The 24054-nt window shown below is 34.3% G+C and overlaps 2 protein-coding genes across 2 annotated transcripts; both read left to right on the top strand.

The window, feature by feature from the left end:
• The first annotated feature begins 2824 nt into the window (after window positions 1-2824).
• LOC131951174 (nuclear inhibitor of protein phosphatase 1-like) lies at window positions 2825-4474 on the top strand. Its single transcript, XM_059313512.1, has one exon. It carries the CDS (start codon window positions 2828-2830, stop codon window positions 3833-3835), a length of 1008 nt encoding a protein of 335 aa, XP_059169495.1. The 5' UTR covers window positions 2825-2827; the 3' UTR covers window positions 3836-4474.
• A 5761-nt stretch (window positions 4475-10235) lies between these two features.
• Window positions 10236-23802, top strand: LOC131951203 (meiosis regulator and mRNA stability factor 1-like). Its single transcript, XM_059313543.1, has 12 exons — window positions 10236-10370; window positions 10742-10860; window positions 15303-15502; window positions 15811-15928; window positions 16368-16534; window positions 16825-16997; window positions 17117-17208; window positions 18373-18443; window positions 21080-21170; window positions 21688-21908; window positions 23060-23165; window positions 23398-23802. Exons 2-12 carry the CDS (start codon window positions 10755-10757, stop codon window positions 23547-23549), a joined length of 1497 nt encoding a protein of 498 aa, XP_059169526.1. The 5' UTR covers window positions 10236-10370; window positions 10742-10754; the 3' UTR covers window positions 23550-23802.
• Window positions 23803-24054: the final 252 nt, after the last annotated feature.

Genomic DNA, 24054 nt, shown 5'->3' with positions numbered 1-24054 from the left:
GATATATTTCATATATGTGAAATTTCACAGACACACACACACACACAAACACAAAAACTCATTCGGACAAAATTACAAAACTAAGTTTTTCCGACTCCGGGAGGTGTAAGATTTGTGAAAACCTCGATTTTGATCTTTTTGCTCGATAACAAAACTTCCTCTATAGGCCTACTTCTTACACGGAAAGTAAAAAGAGCAATATTAGTCATAAATACATATTTAAAATGCGTCACTATCTACCCAATAGAGAAACCGTTTTTAATTGGTACAGATAAGAATTTGCATGAAGTATTTAGAAAATTGCTTGTTCATACCCCCCCCCCCGCAATAGAAATGGACTTTCGGTCAATATATGGTATAAAATAAATAATAATATTTGAACTCTTTACATCACGTTTACTCGCATATTGTAGATAAAATATAAACTTGTTTGTACTCAATCACATGAACAACGACGACTACCTGTTTTTTTTTTTTCCACTTTAGTTTAGTTTGATTTATTTCCCTTTTCCGCGAAGGCTACAACTGAAAGGGTTTAAAATTTTAACAATGTTTAGTACGCTGCGACACCAGCACATAAGGAAGTGAACTAGTTCTTCGCTATAATGCTGCCATTTTAAATTCGGGAGACAAAAGTAAGTAGGGCCCAGTGTTGATCAATGTTTTTACATTATTTTGAGCTAAATTTTTGTAAAGATTTTAAATAGTATCATAAGAAGCCAACTTCCAACTGTTCATTTTAATATTTGATAAGTATAAGTTGTTAAAATAAAGAATAAATATGTGCGCGAATGCTTTTGTTAGCTATTTACTTTCCGTATACGAAGTATAGAGGACAAATTGTAATCCTGCAAAAAATTGAAATGAATATTTTTTTTAAAATCTTGACGTTATACACAGTGGGAAAAACATAGTTTTACAATTTTGTTCTTATTTGTGTGTGTGTGTCTGTCTGTCTGTCCATCCATCCGTCTGTCCGTCCGTCCGTCCATCCGTCCGTCTTGCCGTCTGTCTGCCTGCCTGCCTGCCTGCCTGCCTGCCTGCCTGCCTGCCTGTCTGTCTGTCTGTCTGTCTGTCTGTCTGTCTGTCTGTCTGTCTGTCTGTCTGTCTGTCTGTCTGTCTGTCTGTCTGTCTGTCTGTCTGTCTGTCTGTCTGTCTGTCTGTCTGTCTGTCTGTCTGTCTGTCTGTCTGTCTGTCTGTCTGTCTGTCTGTCTGTCTGTCTGTCTGTCTGTCTGTCTGTCTGTCTGTCTGTCTGTCTGTCTGTCTGTCTGTCTGTCTGTCTGTCTGTCTGTCTGTCTGTCTGTCTGTCTGTCTGTCTGTCTGTCTGTCTGTCTGTCTGTCTGTCTGTCTGTCTGTCTGTCTGTCTGTCTGTCTGTCTGTCTGTCTGTCTGTCTGTCTGTCTGTCTGTCTGTCTGTCTGTCTGTCTGTCTGTCTGTCTGTCTGTCTGTCTGTCTGTCTGTCTGTCTGTCTGTCTGTCTGTCTGTCTGTCTGTCTGTCTGTCTGTCTGTCTGTCTGTCTGTCTGTCTGTCTGTCTGTCTGTCTGTCTGTCTGTCTGTCTGTCTGTCTGTCTGTCTGTCTGTCTGTCTGTCTGTCTGTCTGTCTGTCTATCTGTCTGTCTCTCTGTCTCTCTGTCTCTCTGTCTCTCTGTCTCTATGTCTCTCTGTCTCTCTGTCTCTCTGTCTGTCTGTCTCTCTGTCTCTCTGTCTCTCTGTCTCTCTGTCTCTCTGTCTCTCTGTCTGTCTGTCTCTCTGTCTCTCTGTCTCTCTGTCTCTCTGTCTCTCTGTCTCTCTGTCTCTCTGTCTCTCTGTCTCTCTGTCTCTCTGTCTCTCTGTCTCTCTGTCTATCTGTCTCTCTGTCTCTCTGTCTCTCTGTCTCTCTGTAAACACGAAAACTTGAATATGTTAAAGCTAGTTTGAAGAAACTCCATATATAAGTAATCAAATTTCTAGTTCGGTATAAACTTCTCAGCGAATTCAAAAACCGAAAGGGGAGCTTATTATACTTCTGCTTTTTCATAAGCCATTAACTTGAGTTTTGTTTCAGATAGATAGACAACATTTCACATATAAGTAAAATATATATTTCCATTCTTTCTTTCAAATTTTGCGTAATTTCCGGTTTCCGAAAGTATTTCCGATTTCTAAAAAAACGCACATGAATTTATTTCTAACTTGATTCTTTTGTGTTTCGGCCTTCATGATCGTAAAATAACGAACACTTCTACCGGACAGAGTTATTTTAAAATTTTCACGTAGGTCAGGGCTTAAAGACAATGTATTTTGACATAAAATATTACTTAATTAGATGACCAATTAACTATTTGAAGATTAATCAAGGTTTTCTTTATAAAGTACTAATGTTCCGCATTGTTATGCACACATTGTTTGCTGTTTATTTGGTGCGCAATTCTTTACGACACGAGACTCTATTCAATTTTTTTAAAAGCTTAGGTATTTAAAAAATGATTAAAAATCACGTATATGTCCTGAGTTGCCATTTGTTATCCTAATATTTCAAAGCCCATACGTGCACTTCTTTCTCTCTCTGTTCATCTAACATTTTCCAAGGCTATGAGATCATTATCTTCAGCAATGTTTGGAGCACTTAATGATGCGGACTTTTAAAGAAACTTAATGTTGGTTGTATTAAATGTATAAACACAATTTTATTTTAAAAAGTAAAATAAAAATAAAGCCATATTCTAATGTAGAAACACAACTTTAATTATGCAACCGGAGAAGTGTTTATGGTTGTGACAACAGTGATCCAGAAAAAAGTATAAGAAACACATAACACATCATTTGCAAAATGACGTCACTTGAACAACATGTCGGTTCCGCTGGTAAATAATTTTGAAGTCCCTTCATGGGCAGGGAAACCCCCTCCAGGTCTTCACTTAGATGTTCTAAAAGATGGGAAAATGATACAGAAATTGATGATAGATGAGAAAAAATGTTACTTCTTTGGTCGCAATAAACAGCTTTGTGATTTCACCATTGACCACTCATCATGTTCACGCGTCCATTCAGCCCTGGTCTGGCATCGTCATTTGTCTCGGCCATTTCTAATAGACCTAGGCAGCACTCATGGAACATACGTAGGCCACATAAGACTGGAGTCAAAGAAACCTCAACATATTCCCATTGATAGTGAGATTCATTTTGGTGCATCGACAAGAATGTATGTGATAAGGGAACGACCACAGATGGGGATGGGAGGTTTGGATGAGAAGGATGGAAAACGGGATGACTCCGAAGGAAATCTTCTAGGGTTGCCAGAGTCAGAAACAGAATTAGATAACTTAACAGAATTTAACACAGCCCACAACAGGCGAGTGATTTCAGTAGCAGATATGCCAGATGTTCCCAACCCACTGAAGCGTAAACACAAAACTGTTCATGTCAACTTTGCTGATGAGGAAGAAATCATCAACCCAGAAGACATTGATCCATCCATTGGCCGGTTTAGAAATTTAGTGCAAACTACAGTCATACCTACGAAGAGAGGAAAGATGGACCTGAGCGCCATCAACTCCGGCTCTCACCTCCACACAAACAAGCACCAGCACACCACACACGGCCTGTACGGGGACCTGCCCTCTGTTGGCTCGGGCTCCATGTTGGCCAACCCTCTCAGCATCGCCGCCAAGCTTGGGCTCCCTGTTCCTAACCTGGCGCCTGATGTGGACTTTGAGAGCCACGCCCCCGCCCCCATTCAGCCTCCCACGATTCCATTACCTGGTGTGGAGGAGCAAGGACCCAAAGAACCCAAGAAGAAGAAGTACGCCAAGGAGGCTTGGCCTGGGAAGAAGCCCACCCACAATTTATTGGTGTGAATTTATCTGTTTATTTCTTGCATTTCATTTCATTCAAAAAAAGCATGTTGCATTGTAATGTTATTGTTTATAAATGAATGTATGCAAGTTTTACAAAAGAGTTGACAATGTATTTAAGATGTTATTACCATTTATATTTTTAAAAATAATTTAAATATTATTTACTTGTCAAGTTTAAAACAAGGACTGTAATTCACCACAATAATTTATAACAGTTGAGTTGTCTTTTCCTGCGCCATCAAATGTTCCAACAGTTTACCTCCCCTGCTGTTCCACTTATTAGTTACATTTGAATTAAATGTGCATGTTTTAGGTCTATTATAATGGTACCAAAGTGTCTCTTCCATACAAGCACTTGTCTTCATCCAGGGTCATAGCCTAGGGTAAGATAGATCTATAAATCACGTCTTTGTAAATATTGTATATTTAAAATGAATCGTAGAGTGTCATGCCACTTGTGTCATATGTCATTATGTCACTGATACTAAGCTCCTGGATACATACAGATGTATTTTTGGTTTTTGTTTTCATCATTGAGTTGTTTTTGAATGAGAGTTAAAGTTTGTTGTAAATTAAGTGAGAAATCTTGCAATGTTTGTAACTTAAAAAGTTGATTGAAGCTGTCTCCTTAATAAAGGTTCATAGCAGAAAAAAAAAAAAAAAAAAAAAAAAAAAAGACGTCACTTGAGACAGAAAAATATCCTTATGAAACAATTTTAAATAAAAAATTTCAACTTCGGAAAGTGCACATCACTTATGGCGTCATTGATTGTAGGACAAAAGTATAATTAAAAATCGAAAATAGGTATTGGTAGCCTATGTTATTTTAAATGTCTGAGATTTTTAGCTATTTAGTAATTTCTTTGTTTTGTCACTAATATCGTTCAACGTGTAGTAAAACACATTGCGTATTGACCAATAACTAATATATAAAATATTTTTCTCAAACAAGTATAAAATTTAAATTATATAGGCTTATAATTCACGTGTAACGGGTACCAATCGCTAGTGTAAGAATATTCGTGAAATTTTAGGGGAGATCACTCATTTTATTTTTGAATATCTACAGCCCGGTTTTTATTTCGAAAGGATAAATACCAAATAGGTAAAAAAAAAGTATGGTCTATACATTACAGTTTACATTTGCACAGCGCCACATATAGCAGAATGTTTTGCATCATTTTAATTAAGGGGATAGGCTCTGAAAAAAAAAAACACCTTAATCAATAAACCGGGAGTGATCTCCCCTAAACTTTCTCGAATATTCTAATATAACACTACGGGGGATAGCAACTCGGGATATAGACTTCTAGACATGATTTTTATCCATTTTAAATACTCAAATTTTTAAAAATCTATATACTACTAAAAGTCAAGTTTGTTTACATGTTTGAATATTTATTTGTTTGTTTTTTTGTTTGGCTGATCGAGTATTGTGATATGTTCTACTCTATCCTGAGAGCTGTAAAATAGTATGTAGGTAGAGAAAAATTTTTGTTTTAAGACAGACTGTTAATCACACATTTATTTAAAGACGTTAATTAATTTATTGATTTATTCATACGTAGAGTAACCCTATTTTTTTAAAAAGATTAGAACGACCACTACACTCGGCGGGACCGTGACGTCACAGTTTTTTGTTTACTCTTTAGTACAATAAAATGGCGGCGTCTATCGAAGAAAATTGTGTTCCCATTCAAAAGTTTAACGCGTTCTAAATTTAATTTTCTGTCGGTCATAGCTTTAACAATACGTCCCTTTGCTGTATTTATTACGTTCCAACACTTATATCAATTTTCAACTGTCTTTTTTCATTTAGTTTTACAATAAATTTCTCTAGATCTAAAGATCAGCTGTCGAAGGAAAGTTATGAATCTAGCCTAGATTCTAGATCTAGATCTAGATCTAGCCTAGATCTAGAATCTAGGTCACTCTAGACTCAATGTAAATTCTAGATCTAGACTTAATGTAAACTCTACATCTAGAATCTATTTCAGGCCTTAATTATTTTATATAAATCTTTGTTTAGCTTCAATGATCATCTAATTCGAGAATACATGGGATTTTTTTTATCTAAGTTCTATATCTAGATATAGTAGGATTACTCACTAACTTGGAGGCGCGGTCGGCTGCTAACAACAATATGGCGTCCGGACCGGACGCATGACTTCCGACAATTTTTAGGCCATGTTTACCACGAGCAAAATGGCGGGTGTTCACATTATTTAAACATGGTATAGGTGGCCAGGGCTAGATATGCCAGAAAAGCATTTTAAAATTTGCTTTGGAGAATGAAGGCTAAATTTTAAAGTCAGTGTCATAAAAATTAATAGAACTTTCTTTTTTTACGTTTTCAATTTTTTTTTCTTAAGCCCTATATGTGAATGATAAGGTTGCAGGACCTCGCGGGGCACAGGGCAGGTGAAGTAGGGTTCATCTCTTTCTTTGTCCTAAGCATATGAAGGGATAGTGTGGTCAGAGACATGCTCGGCTGGAATCGTTTTTTAAACGATAAAAACATGTTGTCTGAGACTTGGCGGGACACTGGGCAGTGGAAGTAGAGTTGAGTAGGTCACCTGTGACGTCAGTATATGAAGGGATAGTACGAAATAGGTGTTTTCGGTGTTTTTAAAAGATAAAAAACATATTTTTGAATGTGGGGTCTGTTTTTTTGTGACGATAAGTGACACTGCAGTAGCGTAGCGAGGGGCGGGGGGGCATATGTTCCCGGGCGGGGGGGGGGGGGCCTTAGGGGTGCCAAAATGGGTTGGAAAAATAAACTGAAAGGTTGAGGGGGGTGCAAATCGAAAGTTTGAGTGGGGGGGGGGGGTTCAAATCAAAATCTTGAGGGGGGGGGGGGGGTGCAAATCAAAAGTTGGGGGGGGGGGAGGTTGCAAATCGAAATCTTGCGGGGGGGGGGGGGGGGGTTCGAATTGAAAAGTTTGTCCCCGGGCGCCGGGAAGGGTCGCTATGCCTCTGAGTGACAGACGTGATGTTTTTTGATGGATGACCCCCGAAACCCACAGTTATCCAACGGATGACGGGTAGTCTAGTAGAATATAATCTCGTAGAAAAAAGAAATACACACCAAGTGAACGCTAAATAAAGATGTGCATAATAGTGCGCAATATTATTAGTACTTTATAAATTTACATGCGTTTTTGAGAAATCGGAAGTAGCGTAAATAAGTACTTCCGATAAACGGAAATTACTCAAAATTTGACAGATGGTAGAGAATTCGATCTTCTACTTACATGTGAAATTTCATTTATCTATCTGAAATAGAACTCAAGTTATAGGCTTTTGAAAAATTCAAAGTAGAAAAAGTACCACTTCCGGTTATCGGAAATCGCTCAAAAGTTGATACGGATCAACGATTTTGATAAAATACTTATATATGAAATTTCATCAACCTAGCTGTAACGGTACTCAAGTTATCGTGTTTACACACGGACACACACACGGACAGAATTGGATAATCCAGTTTTTCCAACTCCATTGCGCATAAAACGCCAAAATTTTTATATATCTGAGTTTATAATTTTTGCCCGATTAAAATAAGTCTTCTATATCCCGGATGTGATGAAGGACTGAGGAGTAAAACGGTGAAAACTGTCCAAATTTAATGTGATTTTTGTGCACGATTACAAGACTTTCTCTATACTTCGTATATACGAGAAAGTAATAAGGCTTATTTATTTATTTGCGTGTATCTATGGTGAAGTACTGAGGCGTCAAACGGTGAAAGCTGTCAAAATTTCATGTGATTTTTAGACACGATTACAATACTTCGTTCATACTCTGTATACGGGAAAATAAAAGTGTAGGTAGGTTATTTATAAGTTTTCACGAAAACAGTTTTGAACGTACTTATTGACTTTCAAATAACATTGAAACGTTTTTATCGATCAAGATTTTTCTAAAAAGAGACCACTTTTGTAGAAAATGCGGTAGAATTGAAATAATCAATCTCGACTGTCATGAGTGATCGACTCCAATGCCAACATTTCTTTTCTATAACATATAGTATTCGTTACGCTTTCAATGACGAAAATGTCCTCTATAACACTTTATAGAAACTACAAACGAATAATTTCTTGAAAAGTAGACGTTAAAACACGTTTTGGCTGAGTCATCAGTCTCATATTGAAATATTTAAATCTATATTTTTCTAGTGTATTCATAGATCGTTTAAAAAAAGATTAACGTAAATATCAATTAGCAGCATCGCAATTTTAGCAATATATTGTTTACATTAATTATAAATATATTAGGAACGAAACGCGTAAGTCGCATTTTAGCATAGACAAATATATCTTCAAAATCGATGGTCAATCGATTTATTATTTTAATCATATCTAATTGTTGAATTATTAACTATTTGTAAAAATTCGAACTCTCATTAATTCAGATTAAAGTTGCTTTTCGAATTGGAACGTTAAGAGTCGAACGGCGATACAAAACATTAGTAATTTCGCTCTTATCTTTACCGTTGGTCTTAAGTTGTTCAATTTTTATTAGGTGGTTGGTTTTGTACTATTACTATTAGGCACACATCCAACACCGTGGAAGAGACGTGTCACGACTTGTTTCGCGGTCGAGTTACATTTAAATGAGTCATGTGACCTTTGTGATTGGCTTCAAGTAACTTAACTGCAAGCAATTTCGTGACATAACACGTCTCTGCTAGTAGAGGGGTCTTGTTGCTAGTCTTTAAAAAAAAAGCACAATTGTTACAGCGGATTTTAGGTAAACATATAAGCTCAAGTTAAAACGGCAATGTGTAGAAACCGGTATTCTAAGGAACACCTAGTCAATGTATATAATGCATGCAATGAATGAAAAGAATGAAATAGATCAAAAGGATGAAATACGTCATACTTCTATCGTATTTCATAAATTTCCTAGTCTTTCTATAGTAGGCCTTTACCAAATTACAAACAGGCTGAGTGTAGAGTATGTTTTCTTCCCAGAACACTCCGCTATATTCGTTAGGGTTAGCATTAAGGTTCAGGTTAAGTTGAGGGTTAGGGTTAGACAGGCAGACCGACAAACAGACAAACAGACAGACGCACAGACGGACAGACGCACAGACGGACAGACAGACGGACAGACGGAGAGACAGACGGACAGACGGACAGACGGACAGACAGACGGACAGACAGACAGACTGACTGACTGACTGACTGACTGACTGACTGACTGACTGACTGACTGACTGACTGACTGACTGACTGACTGATTGACTGACTAACTGACTGACTCACTCACTCACTCACTCACTGACTCACTCACTCACTGACTCACTGACTGACTGACTGACTGACTGACTTACTGACTGACTTACTGACTGACTCACTGACTCACTGACTCACTGACTCACTGACTGACTGACTGACTGACTGACTTACTGACTGACTGACTGACTGACTGACTAACTGACTGACTGACTGACTGACTGACTGACTGACTGACTGACTTACTGACTGACTCACTGACTCACTGACTGACTCACTGACTCACTGACTCGAAATGCTCTTGAAATATGACTCTGATCTTCAACCCTGTGTTTCTTTCAGACTTTTTTGTCTAATGTGGGGAGGGGTCACTTGAAACTTTCGGACGGGGGGCGGGGGTATTCGGACTAAGTTTTCCAGGCGGTTAGGGCCGACTCTGGTAAAAGTATAAATCTTTTCTATACACCTATTTTTACGTTCGGGCGTGAAGTGGTTTTTGTATTATTTAAGCATAATTTTCAGACAGATTTTCATACATTATTCTGCTAATTAGATCTATATGGTATTGCGGTGTTTAAGTTTAATTTACTAAAGAAATAAACAAATTAACATTTTTCTTTTTAAAAAAATGCGTGGCTAACAGTTACTTGCGTCCAGAGTTTTCCTGCTAGCTGTATATTATATGTGCAAAGATTATTGGACACATTTTTTGTGGTTATCTGTGGAGGGGGGGGGGGGTCGACGGTATCAAAAGACGTCACGTGTGGCTAACAATAAAGCTTTTGTATGAATGATCGCATTACTGAGCTCCACGCTTCAGTAGGCATAAAGCGTGTTTCAGCGAAAGATTTTGTGTGCTTTGTGCGACAGGCTTTGATTAAATTTTAAAAAATTATTAATGTTGGGGACGGAGGGGATAGTTCTTTAAATACTCTAAACCTGAAACGGCCTTGTAACGTGTTGACTCTTTAGAAACGCGGGGTAGCTTACTATTCAATTCTTTTTTTTAAACAGGTAATCTATTGAAATGAGTGTTCTATTAATTGAATAACCTACAAATTCCAGGCCCACTTATCAAACACGTTAAAACAGGTAACAGTTTTTGTGGGAAATAACTGTGTTTTTCAAGAAAAACTAACGCCAGTTTTTCAGAAAATAAAAAAAAAAGAATTTATCGGAATGGATTAGGGTATGGGTCGACTGTCATGGTAATCTGATTGTGTATACTTTACGTTTGAGTATTGCAGTTGTTAAAAATACAACAGTTGAGATTCAGTTGAGGTAAACAAGCTCAGCAGGTTCGTATTTTTTTTCTACTAGCAAGATAAAAAATAATTAAATTTTTACATCGTTTTATTCGCCCATCGGGATTTTTTCATTTAAATCTCATTAGTTATCCCACTCGATTTAGTATTTCTTATATATATTTTAACTACTTAATACTATCTATTACAAATTATCGAACGGATATATCTTAGCATATCGGGTGATTACATAATAATATATGTTTTTACAGCTTAACGTAATAAATGTTTTGGTTCATGAACAACTGTTTTTGTTAATGGGCGGCTACTTTTAAATTTGTATCGGAATTCTTTTTATAATGATATCACATATTTTTAAGTAGATTAGTGCTTCTTGCGTAAAATGTCTTCTTAATATTTTTAAGGAATAGATACAGAATGGATAAACGAAACCCAAAATATACGGCAAATTTAAGCATACAAAAAGTGGAACATTTCGCCAACGACAGAAGCACTATCCATGTCAGCCATGTAACCAGCAATGGTAATACTTTTATTATTTTATAAATGTTATATAGTTTTATGTTTTTAAATAAAGTGGAAATGATCTCCACTAAACTATCTCGAAATTACGTATACTAGCTGCATACCCGTGCTCCGTCACGGTAAATCTTTTTTAAATGTACAAACTTGGGAACAGAACAAAACTAAACACAAACACAAAAGAAAACGCAAACACAACGCAAACACAAACACAACACAAACTCAACACAAACACAAACGCAAAAGAAAACACAAAAACAAAAGAAAACACAAACCCAATGCAAAAGCAAACGCAAAAGGCAAACAAAAACACAAACGCAACACGCAAACACAAAAGAAAAAACAAACACAAACACAATGCAAACACAAACGCCAACACAAACGCAAACGCAAAAAACACAAACGAAAATGCAAACGCATAAACAGAAAAAAATAAACGCAACTTAAATGCAAACATAAACACATAGTGCTAACACAGCCCGGGGCGGTAAATCGCCCCCGGCCGGGGCGCCGGCGAAACAGCCTGATTCAACTTAGTAAACGATTATAATACCCCAACTTATCCATAAAATAAACAAAAGGCAATATTTAAAACATCCGTGTTTTACCTGCCACTGTGCATTTTATCAATCTATGCTTATTATAATATTCTAACAATAATGTACTCTTGCGCGTCCGCAGAATTTGCATTGACATTTTTAAATAGCGTAAGTTTAATATCTTTTTGAAATTACCTCCCTTGGCAAAATTATAAATTATTTTAATTAATTCGTTTTTTTTTACCCTACTGTTATTAAAATGTATCCTTTTTTTCTACTTATCTAAGCGAAAGTATTATTTGACATTGATCTGGTTAATATGTTTAGCAATGTGCGTTTATTTAAAATTGTATTGACGTTATGCGAAAGAGTAAAAACAACACCAACTATAAAGAAATTTTTTGTCGTTATATAAATAAACCCAACTCATCTATTCATAATAAGACTCCGCGATGCAAGCAAAAAGCACGAAATGTGGTGAGTTTGCTTTTATGGTTTCAAAATCTATAGAGATGACGGACATACACACTACCAGCTACGCTATATTATAGATAACACTACGGGAATGGCAACCCGGTATATAGACATGATTTTAATCAATTTTTAATTACTTAAACTTTTTAGAATAGAATCTCGTAGCTAAAAGAATTGCGCACCAAGTGAACAGCAAACAGTGTTTGTAAAAGAGTGAGGAATTTTAGTACTTTAAAATTTGTATGCGGTTTTTGATAAATCGGAAATAGCGTAAAGTAATATTAAACGGAAATTGCTCAAAATTAGATAAAAGACAGTATTAGATCTTTTACTTATATTTGAAATTTCGTCTACCTATCTGGAGGAGTTCTCAAGATTGAGATTTGAAAAACAAATAGTAGAATAATTTATATTTCAGGTTACCGGAAATCGTTGACAAGTTGATACAGAAGTATACATGTTATTATACTTATATATGACATTTACTCAACCTAGCTGTAAAGGTACTCAAGTTATCGTGGTCACAAACACACAGATACACATGCGCACAAACACACAGAAAAACACTTAGAAATACGGACAAATATGCAAAACTATGAATTTCCGACTCAGGAAGGTGTAAAACGTCGTTATTTGTAAAAATCTCGATTTCGATCTTTTGCACGATCGCTATACTTCCTCGTATACAAGAAAGTAAAATCATTAAAGTTTGCTCCTCTTAACATTGACGTATATACTTATACTAGACGTCCAAGTCAGGCCCTGCACTGGCTTCTGTGAAAAACCTATCTGTAAAGGACCATGACTTGTGTGTTTAGTAATCAGCATAATCTTATATCTGGCATTGCCCACTCTAACCACAACCAACCAAAACCAAAACTAAATAAACCGGGAGTGATCTCCCCTAAACTTTCTCGAATATTCTTATATAAAATAACAGGGGATGGGAACTCGGGCTATAGACATGATTTTTAATCCATTTTAAATACTTAAAGTTTTAAAAAAAAATTCATAAAAAACGTTTTAATAACAAGCTTTTATGTAATGATGCACTAAAAAGTAGAGAATAAATTATAGACTACTATTTAAATTACTATAAAGAAAAGCGTGGGTCACTTTAGTACCCATTGGATACCTTTACTAATATTTGAGAAGAGACCCACGCTTTTCTTTATAGTAATTTAAATAGTAGTCTATAATTTATTTTCTACTTTTTAGTGCATCATTACATAAAAGCTTGTTATTAAAACGTTTTTTATGAATTTTTTTTTCAGTACTTTACATGTTTTATTTACAATAGAGTTACATGACTAAAAACCATTGCGCGCCTACTGAACATCACGTTCAGTAGGCGCGCAATGGTTTTTGAACGCAGCTATTGCGTGATGGCGCAGCTATTGAAGGTGATGACGCGTGTGGTGTGGTTGGCTAGACATGCCTACTAATTCGGTCCAAATTTTAATTAATTCATAAAAAATTAATTAGGCATCCAATTAAGTCAAATTTAGTTTCAGATTGCATTGTCTTCATGTCTTGACCCACGTGCCAACTGTGAATCGTATCGGTCAAGTAGAACTGTCCGAATTTTCACTCCTGCGTTTCCGTCTAGACTGACGACTGACGACTGACGACAGAGGAAGTGAGTTAAATAAAAGCTTGTAAAAAAATTCATAAAAAACGTTTTAATAACAAGCTTTTATGTAATGATGCACTAAAAAGTAGAAAATAAATTATAGACTACTGTTTAAATAACTATAAAGAAAAGCGTGGGTCACTTTAGTATCTATTGGATACCATTACTAATGTTAAGGAAGACACCCACGCTTTTCTTTATAGTTATTTAAATAGTAGTCTATAATTTATTTTCTACTTTTTAGTGCATCATTACATAAAAGCTTGTTATTAAAACGTTTTTTATGAATTTTTTTTCAGTACTTTACATGTTTTATTTACAATAGAGTTACATGACTAAACACCATTGCGCGCCTACTGAACATCACGTTCAGTAGGCGCGCAATTGTTTTTGAACGCAGCCATTACGTGATGGCGCAGCTATTGAAGGTGATGACGCGTGTGGTGTGGTTGGCTAGACATGCCTACTAATTCGGTCCAAAATTTAATTAATTCATAAAAAATTAATTAGGCATCCAATTAAGTCAAATTTAGATTCAGATTGCATTGTCTTCATGTCTTGACTCACGAGCCAACGGTGAATCGTATCGGTCAAGTAGAACTGTCCGAATTTTCACTCCTGCGTTTCCGTCTAGACTGACGACTGACGAGGAAGTGAGTTAAATAAAAGCTTGTAAAAATAGAATAAAATCTCGTAGACAAATTAATTGCACACCAAGTGAACGCCAAATAAAAAAGCGCATAATAGTGCGCAATATTATTAGTACTTTTAAAATTTACATTAGTTTTTTGAGAAATCGGAAGTAGCGTAAATTATTACTTCCGGTCAACGGAAATTACTCAAAATTTGACAGACGGTAGAGAATTAGATCTTTTACTTACATGTTAAATTTCACTTATCTGTCTGAAATAGTACTCAAGTTATAGGCTTTTGAAAAATTCAAAGTAGGAAAAGTACCACTTCCGGTTATCGGAAATCGCTCAAAAGTTGATACGGATCTACGATTTTGATAAAATACTTATATATGAAATTTCATCAACCTAGCTGTAACGGTACTCAAGTAATCGTGTTTACACACGGACAGACAGACAGACAGACAGACAGACATACGGACAAGATTGCAAAGTTATGTTTTTCCGTATTAGTGAGGTGTAAAACGTCGAGATTTGTAAAAATCTCGATTTTTTTTTTTGCACGATTACAATACTTTCTCTATACTACGTATATACGAGAAAGTAAAAAAAAAGGAAACATAACACAAATAAAATAAAAAATACAAACACAAACAATAACACAAAAACAAACGCAAACACAAACACAAAGAAAACACAAACACACACGCAAACATAATCACAACGTGCTCAAAATCTAGCCCGGTAGCCTAATTGCACCATGCGTGACGTCATTTATGGATGAGCCCTAGTTTAAAGCTTGCAAAGTAAAATATGTTTTAATTATTTGGTTGATAAATGGACTCTGCATTTACTTAAATAAACCATAATTGTTATATTGGCATGCATGCAAGCATATTTTAAAAAATAATTAAAAACAAAGCAAAATAATTTTGCACATTCCTAGTAGACATAACAAACGACGGTTTGTTAGAAGGAAATTTTAATGTTACAAAATGAATTTGTTTGTAAAATTTTAAAAAATAAAATAAAAAAATGCATTGTATTTCATTTGTACTTTTTAAAATAAGCAATTCGTAATTAATTGTCAACATTGTAAGAGTCTTATACATTATATTCAGATCTGACGTTTATAATTTAATTTAATTTAACGTCCCACCTACAGAAAGAGCAAAGACCGTCGGCATTTTTTGGGATCTTCAGAACTGTTGTGTACCAAAAGGAAAGTCAGTTTTAGAACTGGTCGAGAAGATAAGAAAAACCTTCATTCCCGAGGACTCGGAATTTGAACTCAAGACGTTTGCTTGCGTGTGTGACACGAAAAAAGAATCACAAATGACTATCAAAGATTTAAATAGTGGAACAGTTAAGTTAATGATTATCACATCTTTACTCTATATATACATACACACACACATACACATACATATATATATATATATATATATATATATATGTATATATATATGTATATATATATATATATATATATATATATATATATATATATATATATATATATATATATGTATATATATATATATATATATATATATATATATATATATATATATATATATATATATATATATATATATATATATATATATATGTTAGATATGTATATAGTTCGATTTCATTTTTCTGTCTAACATATTTATTCTATAAATTAGGTAAGCATCCTACATGTTGATGCTGATGCCAAAAATGCTGCTGATGAAAAAATTAAAGGTCTAATGGATGAATTTGTAAAAGATGCACCAACAGGATCTAAAGTGGTATTGATCTCAAGTAATTGCGCAATATTTGCTATTTTAAAATTAATCATTTTGTTTTAATATAGTATTACTCTAAATTATTGTATACATATATATATATATATATATATATATATATATATATATATATATATATATATATATATATATATATATATATATATATATATATACAAAGAGAGAGAGAGGGGGATAGAGAGGAATTAGAGTAAACAAAAAGTGTTAAAAACTAAAAAAGTATGATCATTTAATTGAATCCGAATACCGATTTTAAAATATTCTAAATTAACAATTAAAAGGCTTTGGTAGTAAAAGAATGGCAAAATGTTCTGAAATTATTTATTCAGTGAAGATAAATTTCAATTTCTTCTATCAATCTAAAATAAAGCATTTTTTGATTAATTTTATCCTATTTTTAAAACGTCAAAAATACTAACGCGTATTGTTTACAGGCGACGTCAACTTTTCCGACAAGCTCTCCCATTTTAAAAACAAGTGCAAACTTCAAGTTGCCCTGGTGCATGAAGAGAAGGCAAACCCAGCTCTCTTGCAACACGCGACACAAACGTTTCGCTGGGAGGATCTCACACATGACTTATCCGATAGATCTGGATATCTTGTAAGTCTTTAATATGAAATAATTAGATAGATACATACAAACATATATACATACATGCATACATACACACACATATACACATACACACAACTACACACACACACACACACATATATATATATATATATATATATATATATATATATATATATATATATATATATATATATATATATATATATATAAATATATATATATATATATATATATATATAGTTGCATCGATGTATTAGTTTCTGTATGTAGGCCTTCCTTACCACTGACGAATACAATTTTGTATTCTTTGAAAGGACACTTCGGATCCTATTCTAATAATCGACGGCTACAAAATCAGCAGTTCCAGCGATAAGGAGAAAATAAAACTTGAGCTTGAAATATTAACTCAACCCTGGAAAGGCAAAGTACAACCTGTTGGAAATAAATTTACGATTGTTTCATTGGATGATAAGAATAATTTAGAGAGGTATTTATGACAGTTGCTTAAGGCTATGCATACATTGTTATCAATATTTGTGCTAAAACCAAAATGAAAATGACCTTTATATATTGTTTAACCATTCAAAAAATTTAAATTCTTTGCAGTGCTAAGAACACAATTAATGGAAAAACCGTTCTAGGACAGATTATCAACGTAGCACTACTGGAGGAATCCTGCTACAAGACAGCTGTAGAAAGTATAGATTTTTCATACACACGCACATATATAATATGTATGGCTATAGGACATTACCCACCGGAAATTACCCCCCCCCCCCCCACGGGACATCTTCCCCCCCGACATTACCCCCCGGAGGAATTACTCCCCAGTCAATTACCCTCCCTCCCCTCTCAAGTTAGAATCCTAACTCTAATTAGAATTCTATACCTATATATTTCCTTAATCCTAAACTTAAGAAAAAGACCAAAACCTAAGCATCAACATTAGCCTAAAACTTAACACAAAACCAAAACTAACGCTAGACGTTGATTTAAGCTTAACCCTAACCCTAACCCTAACCCTAACGCTAGCCCTAACCCTAACCCTAACCCTAGTCCTAGCACTAGCCCTCAACCTAAACCTAAACCTAAACCTAAACCCTCCTACTGGGAGGGGGGTAATTGACAGGGGGGGAGTAATTGACAGGGGGTAATATACATATATATGTATATACATTTGCTTATATAGAATACACTTTTAAAACGTTTACAAATTTAACATAGTTCTCAATAATTGTATTACCAAATGTCATTTTGTATGATTTCTATGTCTTTGCAGTTTTTCTTAACTGATTTTTAACTTTAGTACTTATAATTTTTTAAATTAGTACTTACTTATAAAATTGTATTGATTAAACATTTATAGATATTTTTAAATTACAAGTTTTTTCTTAATTTTACCTTTTCACAAGCTTTTATTTAACTCGCTTAAAATTTTTAAATTAGGTCGGCTTTAAAAAAAAAGTTTGATAAACGTTTCAATAACAATTTTTTTATATAATAATGCACTAAAAAGAAGAAAATAAATGATTTATTTAAATATTATAATAAACTACTATTTAAATAACGAAAATTAAAAGCGAATGTTGCTTCTTAAATTCTAGCAAAAGTATTCAATACATGATAAAGCGACCCACGCTTTTGTTTTTAGTTATTCAAATAGTAGTTATTATATTTAAAGAAAATCATTTATTTCTCCTTTTTAGCGCATTATTATTATTTTTTTCTAAAAGCCCGATATTGAAGCGTTTATTACGCTTTTTAAATATGATTAGAAAAAAAATAATCTTTTTTTTCTTTATAATTACATACTATGAAAACTAATGTATTATTTAAAAACATTTGTTATCAACTGAATCTAGAACAAATAAATGCCAACAAACAAGGTGTTAGTGAAACAAAGCTTAGTAAAAATGAAAGAAAAGGTTCTGCTGTGAGTCGGTTTTTATATAAATATATTACATAATATCCATTTAACATTATATATATATATATATATATATATATATATATATATATATATATATATATATACATATATATATGTGTGTGTGTTTGTTTGTGTGTGTGTATGCTTGTGTGTCTTTCTGTGTGTGTGAGTGAGTGTGTTTGTGTGTGTTTTTTGCTTTCGTGCATTCGTGCTTTTAAACATTGTTTCACTGCTTTTACTAAAGCTTCTCATGTTATTGAATGATCGTCTGTATTTTGAGAAACATTCAAAGATCTTTTTGTCAGTCAATACCGTCTGGTTAAGCATTATAAAACTGTATGTATTGTTGTAAAACTATTTTTTTAACAAACTTAAGTTTATTATCCACAGTGAGTGTCTTCTATGTTTGAAAAGTTTTTAGATAATACATTGCTCGCTTCCTATCTACATATATAAAAAGCAACGCATGTGTGTGTGATTGTCTCTCTGTCTTTTATGCATTACTACACCTTTTATCCGATCGCCATGAAAGCTTGGGAAGTTGTTGAAAACAGTCATTGGGGAAGTTTCTGCAAAAATAATTTCTAACTCGAAGGGGTGACGATTGCGGTTTGATACCTTTCATCCGAGTGCCACAGTGACTATCTTAGCACTTGGTATCCGTCAATTGGGCTCCCTGCATAACGGGTAAGGGGTACTACTATATTCAGCTTTAAAACTTCAACAGGCGCAGCCACCGGCGACCTGGATAATGCTTCACCAGAAACGCCCCTGGCTTCCCTGTGACCACTATGGCGCCTACGTTCGTTTTTTTAAAGGCTATACACTAAAGACAAGACACGATGGGCAACAATACTCGTTGACTGTATCGAATCGAGCGCGTTTGCCGGCGCCCCTGCAGGTTGCGATTTGGTGCCATGGGTTTTCCCGTGAACGCTCTAACGCTTAGGTTCGTTCTAAACAGCATGATAGACAATTGGTAAGATAGGGCGTTAAAGTCGCTCACTAAATTGAATCAGGCGCGTTTGTCGGCGCCCCGGCAGAATGCGATTTGGCACCCCGGGCTATCCCTTGAGCGCTATGGCACCTAGGTCGTTTTAAACAATGCGATAGACTATGGATACAATGGGGCATAATAGTTGTTCACTAAACGGAATCAGGTGCGTCCGCCGACGCCCGTGTAGGGTGCGATTTGGCGCCCAGGGCTATCCCTTGAGCGCTATGGTGCATACGTCGTTTTAATAAGTTTGGATAAGATTTAGTATTATAGCCATTTATTAAATCGAATCGCTTTTAAGGAGCACCCTATAATATTGACACGGTGGCACACGACATTTGATGATTAAACCCAGCCAAGGGCCGTACGCGGTAGTGTAACCGGGGGCTCACAAGAGCCGTCCTCTACATCCCTGACACCTGGGCGGTCGCTGGTGTGTTTTCTACCTCACTATTACGTAGAGTGAATAACGTACGCTCAAGGTTTTCATACACCATAGGTAAACCCGTGCCCCGACAAATATGATCCAAGAAATATAGTGCATGCAATGTTTACATTTTAATAACTTAGCTTTCAGAAAACAAGATCAAACGTCTAAAAAATTAGGATTGGTGACGCATTGATGAAACCCCCGTAAAATAATTCGTCAGACTTCATCTCTTAAAATACAGGCTTTTATTCTTCATTTAAAACAGGGGTCTCCAAACTACGGCCCGCGGGCCGAATGCGGCCCGCGTGGTCCTCTCATCCGGCCCGCGGAGATCTTTTTGTTCACGGAAAAAATGTTTGTTAGAGTTGGGTGAGGAACTTTGCCCGGAAAATCCAAAACAATTTGAAAATGTAGCTTTGGGTGCGAATACTATTGCCCTCCGTGTTGCAGACATTGATGAAAACATTGTGACTCAAATAGTCAAACTGCTTACAAGTTTTGCAATTTTTCAATTGCAATGGATGGGTCGCTGGACAGCTGTTCAATGTTTTTGGAGCAATACAGGGCAACAACTTGACGCACTTTCAGCAGTGCAAGGTCTTCATTGCTGAAGCAATAGCTGAGTTCCCCACATCATTTGCATGCGAGATTATCATAGACCTCTAGCTGCAGTTTTAGTAGCGGTTTTCTGAATAGGAATCAAAGGCAGAAGAAGTGAGACTGTTTCAAAACTCATTTGAAGCAAATGTAACCCGTTGCCCAGATGAACTGCAGATGGAGGTCATTGAATTGCAAGCAAATTACTTCCTTGGAGACAAGTTCTAAAAATGATGGGTGGGTTTTTGCGTTTGCCCAAGGAGAACAAACTTGGACCTTCAGTGTGTTGTCAACCGGACAGTGTTTCTTTCAGACTTTTTCTCCTGGGGGGGGGGGGGGGCTGGGCATTTAAAATGTGTATATATTTTTGTATATAATTATATTTCGTTGGGGGTGGGGGGCACTGTGGCATCACCACTCAAAAGTGATGGATGGAAGAAACTCTGGCCCCCGAACTGATATTTGATAGTTAATGCGGCCCTCTTGCTGAAAAGTTTGGAGACCCCTGATTTAAATCAAAAATTGTCAAACTTCTACATTTTAATTGTGTTTATTTCTAAAACTATTGTATTCTGGGTTATTATTATTAATAAAACTTATTTATATTTTACCTAGAAAAGGGACACGCAAACTAATTTACTAGACATAGCTTCAGAGAGTGCTAGTGTATGCACCACCCTCGTCCGAGAAGGCTGCGCTAAAAAAGGTTAGTTACTCTTGCGTTTTTTAACACTAGTATAGCTTTATTGTTCCAAAATGTTTTAAAACTGTAAGTAAACTCGTTTTGTTTTAAAAAGTATAGTATCATGTAACTAGTAAATATTACGCATATTATTAGCATTAAAAGAAATACAGTATTTGATAGCGCTTAAAAAAAACAGTTGCCTTCAAAACATAAATTAAAATATCAAAATAAATTGTTTTACTTAGTAAATTAGTATCTATTTTTAAAAATTGACCTTAATTTTCTAAAAAAAACTACAGACTGTGTTAGCAGTAATTGCGATCTTTTTTTAAGCTACTTTATTTGTGAAAGAAAAAAATAGTATTTTAAAAACATTATTTGAAATTTATTTGGATCACTTAAACCACTTCTACAGTAATTATTGAAACTGAAGTTATATTTCTAAAAATTCCCATCAATTTAATGTACATACATTTATTTTAATTTAAAGTTCATTAAATTTAAATTCAAATTTAAATTAAAATTCTAAAATTTACAGGCGCACAGCCAATACCATCAACAGTTGAAAATGCAGTTCGAGGTTTTGGACTATTTTGGGATTTTGAATCGTGTTCAGTACAACCAGGACAGATATCAATCACGTTGCAAACAATATTGCACAGATTCTGCCTTGCTGAGTTTAGACTTATTGAAAATCTGTGTGTCTGCGACGTTAGGCAACAACCTGATTTAATTTTGAAAGAAATGGCTGATTGTCAAGTAATTTGCTTTTTTAACTCACTTAATATTAGCATATAATATTCTTTGTAAATGTAAATGCAAATGTGTAGTGCGTGCATTTTAACTCACTTAATATTAGCATATAATATTCTTTGTAAATGTAAATGCAAATGTGTAATGCGTGCATTACTAGACTAAAGAAATTGATTTTATCAAAATATTTTTACATAAAACGAATAAAACAATGGTGTGGAAAAATTGCACAAAATTACATAACACAGTTCCATATTTTATGTAGTTTGCAAAAACCAAATTTACTAAAAACATGTTCTCTTCCATGTCAAAAACGATATTAACGGAAAGATAATTAACATTGAAATGCAATTAAAGGCGTTCCAAAAACCATTTCTAAAATACTAATTTGCTTTAATAATGCACAATAATGAAAAAATATAATATCAATAATATTAATTAATGGTGTTGTTGTTAAAATGTTAATAATAATACTATATTATTATTATTATTATTATTATTATTATTATTATTATTATTATTATTATTATTATTATTATTATTATTATTATTATTATTATTATTATTATTATTATTATTATTATTATTACCTACTAACTTACTAGCTTGTTTACTTACTACTTGCTTACTTACTTACTTACTTACTTACTTACTTACTTACTTACTTACTTACTTACTTACTTACTTACTTACTTACTTACTTACTTACTTACTTACTTACTTACTTACTTACTTACTTACTTACTTACTCACTTACTTACTTACTTACTTACTTACTTACTTAAGTAAGTAATTGTATTTTACATCAAAGGTGGACCGCCAGCCTGGTTAGATTAAAATACAACGACATATCAGCCTCAAATAGTGATTCATATTTATTGAAATAACTGGTAGAAAAGTTAATTATAAAAGAAATGTGCTGTGTTGGGTGTGTGTGTGTTTTTTTGGGCCGTGGGCCTTTTCTCTTTTTTCCTTGACCGTCCGCATTACCTATTATTGACGTCATGCTTCAACGGCAGCCTTTGTATGCATCGGGAAGGGAATAGAAGGGGTCGAAAGCCTACTATCAAATTTTTTAAAAATACGTTAAAAAATGATAAATTATAATCAAAGTTTAAGGTGAAATGTAAAATGCTAATTTAGTACATTTTTAATAGTTAAAAACTGTGCACAGCATCGAAAACCCAAGTGACACAATGAAAAATTGTTTATTGGACTTCAATGCACAATGTGGGGTAGGAACCAAAGTTGTTGTCATTTCAGGTAGGTTTGTATAAATTCAGCCTTAACATATACTCAGCTTTTAACATCTTCAAAATGTTTTTCAGCCCAATTATAAATTGTTGTTAATAAAAGAATACGAAATCATTTACTTTTTGATATAACCCGACTTGGCATATGTCATTGTCATGGGGCTTTTTTTTTGTAGCAAAATTATGTATTTTTAAAATATCATTGGATAATACGTATGCTAAATATATATTTGTCATTGCAGGAAAACCTGAGGAGCTACGTTTAACTGACATGAAACACAACAAAAAAGTGTATATTGTTCTCATTCATAATATAGAGAACCCGACAATTTGCTTGGATTTGTTTGCCACACAGCATCTCATGTTGTCTGAATTGTTTCAGCCGAGTGACTAACTTGTTAAAAGAAACACTATCAAAAACATCACCAATAATGATTTTTAATTTTCAAACTGTTAGTAACAGATTAGATATATTTTTCAAATGTAAATGTTATTTTCGAAAACGCACTGTTAGCACTGTTTCGAAGCACAATCCAAGAACAATACAAGTAACTGTGCACATATTATTACAAATTTAGGAGTTCAGTAGATAATTGTCTCGGAATTATAAAAATATATCTGTGTGGTGTAGCTTTGGTGAGGAATGACTGTGCATTTTTTAAAAAAACAAAACAAAAAAAAAACATTTTTTTAGTTCATTTTTTGTAGTTAGTTTTCCTTTATGGTGTGTTTAATAACAGTGACTGTTCATTTCTTAATTAAAAGAGAATTATTGTCTATTCACGTGTTTATCACTGTTTCTCACAATTTTAAGACTGATATAAAATATATACATTTTTTTTATTCTTTAGAATACGATGGTTTACAATATTTGAAAAAAAAATCTTCAAAAAGTCTAT

Source organism: Physella acuta, unplaced genomic scaffold (assembly GCF_028476545.2).
Source record: "Physella acuta isolate Inbredline_101_S28 unplaced genomic scaffold, ASM2847654v3 ptg000065l, whole genome shotgun sequence".
NCBI lineage: Eukaryota > Metazoa > Mollusca > Gastropoda > Physidae > Physella > Physella acuta.
The sequence above is the reverse complement of the archived record's forward strand: the minus strand, read 5'-3'. Positions and strand labels throughout refer to the sequence as shown.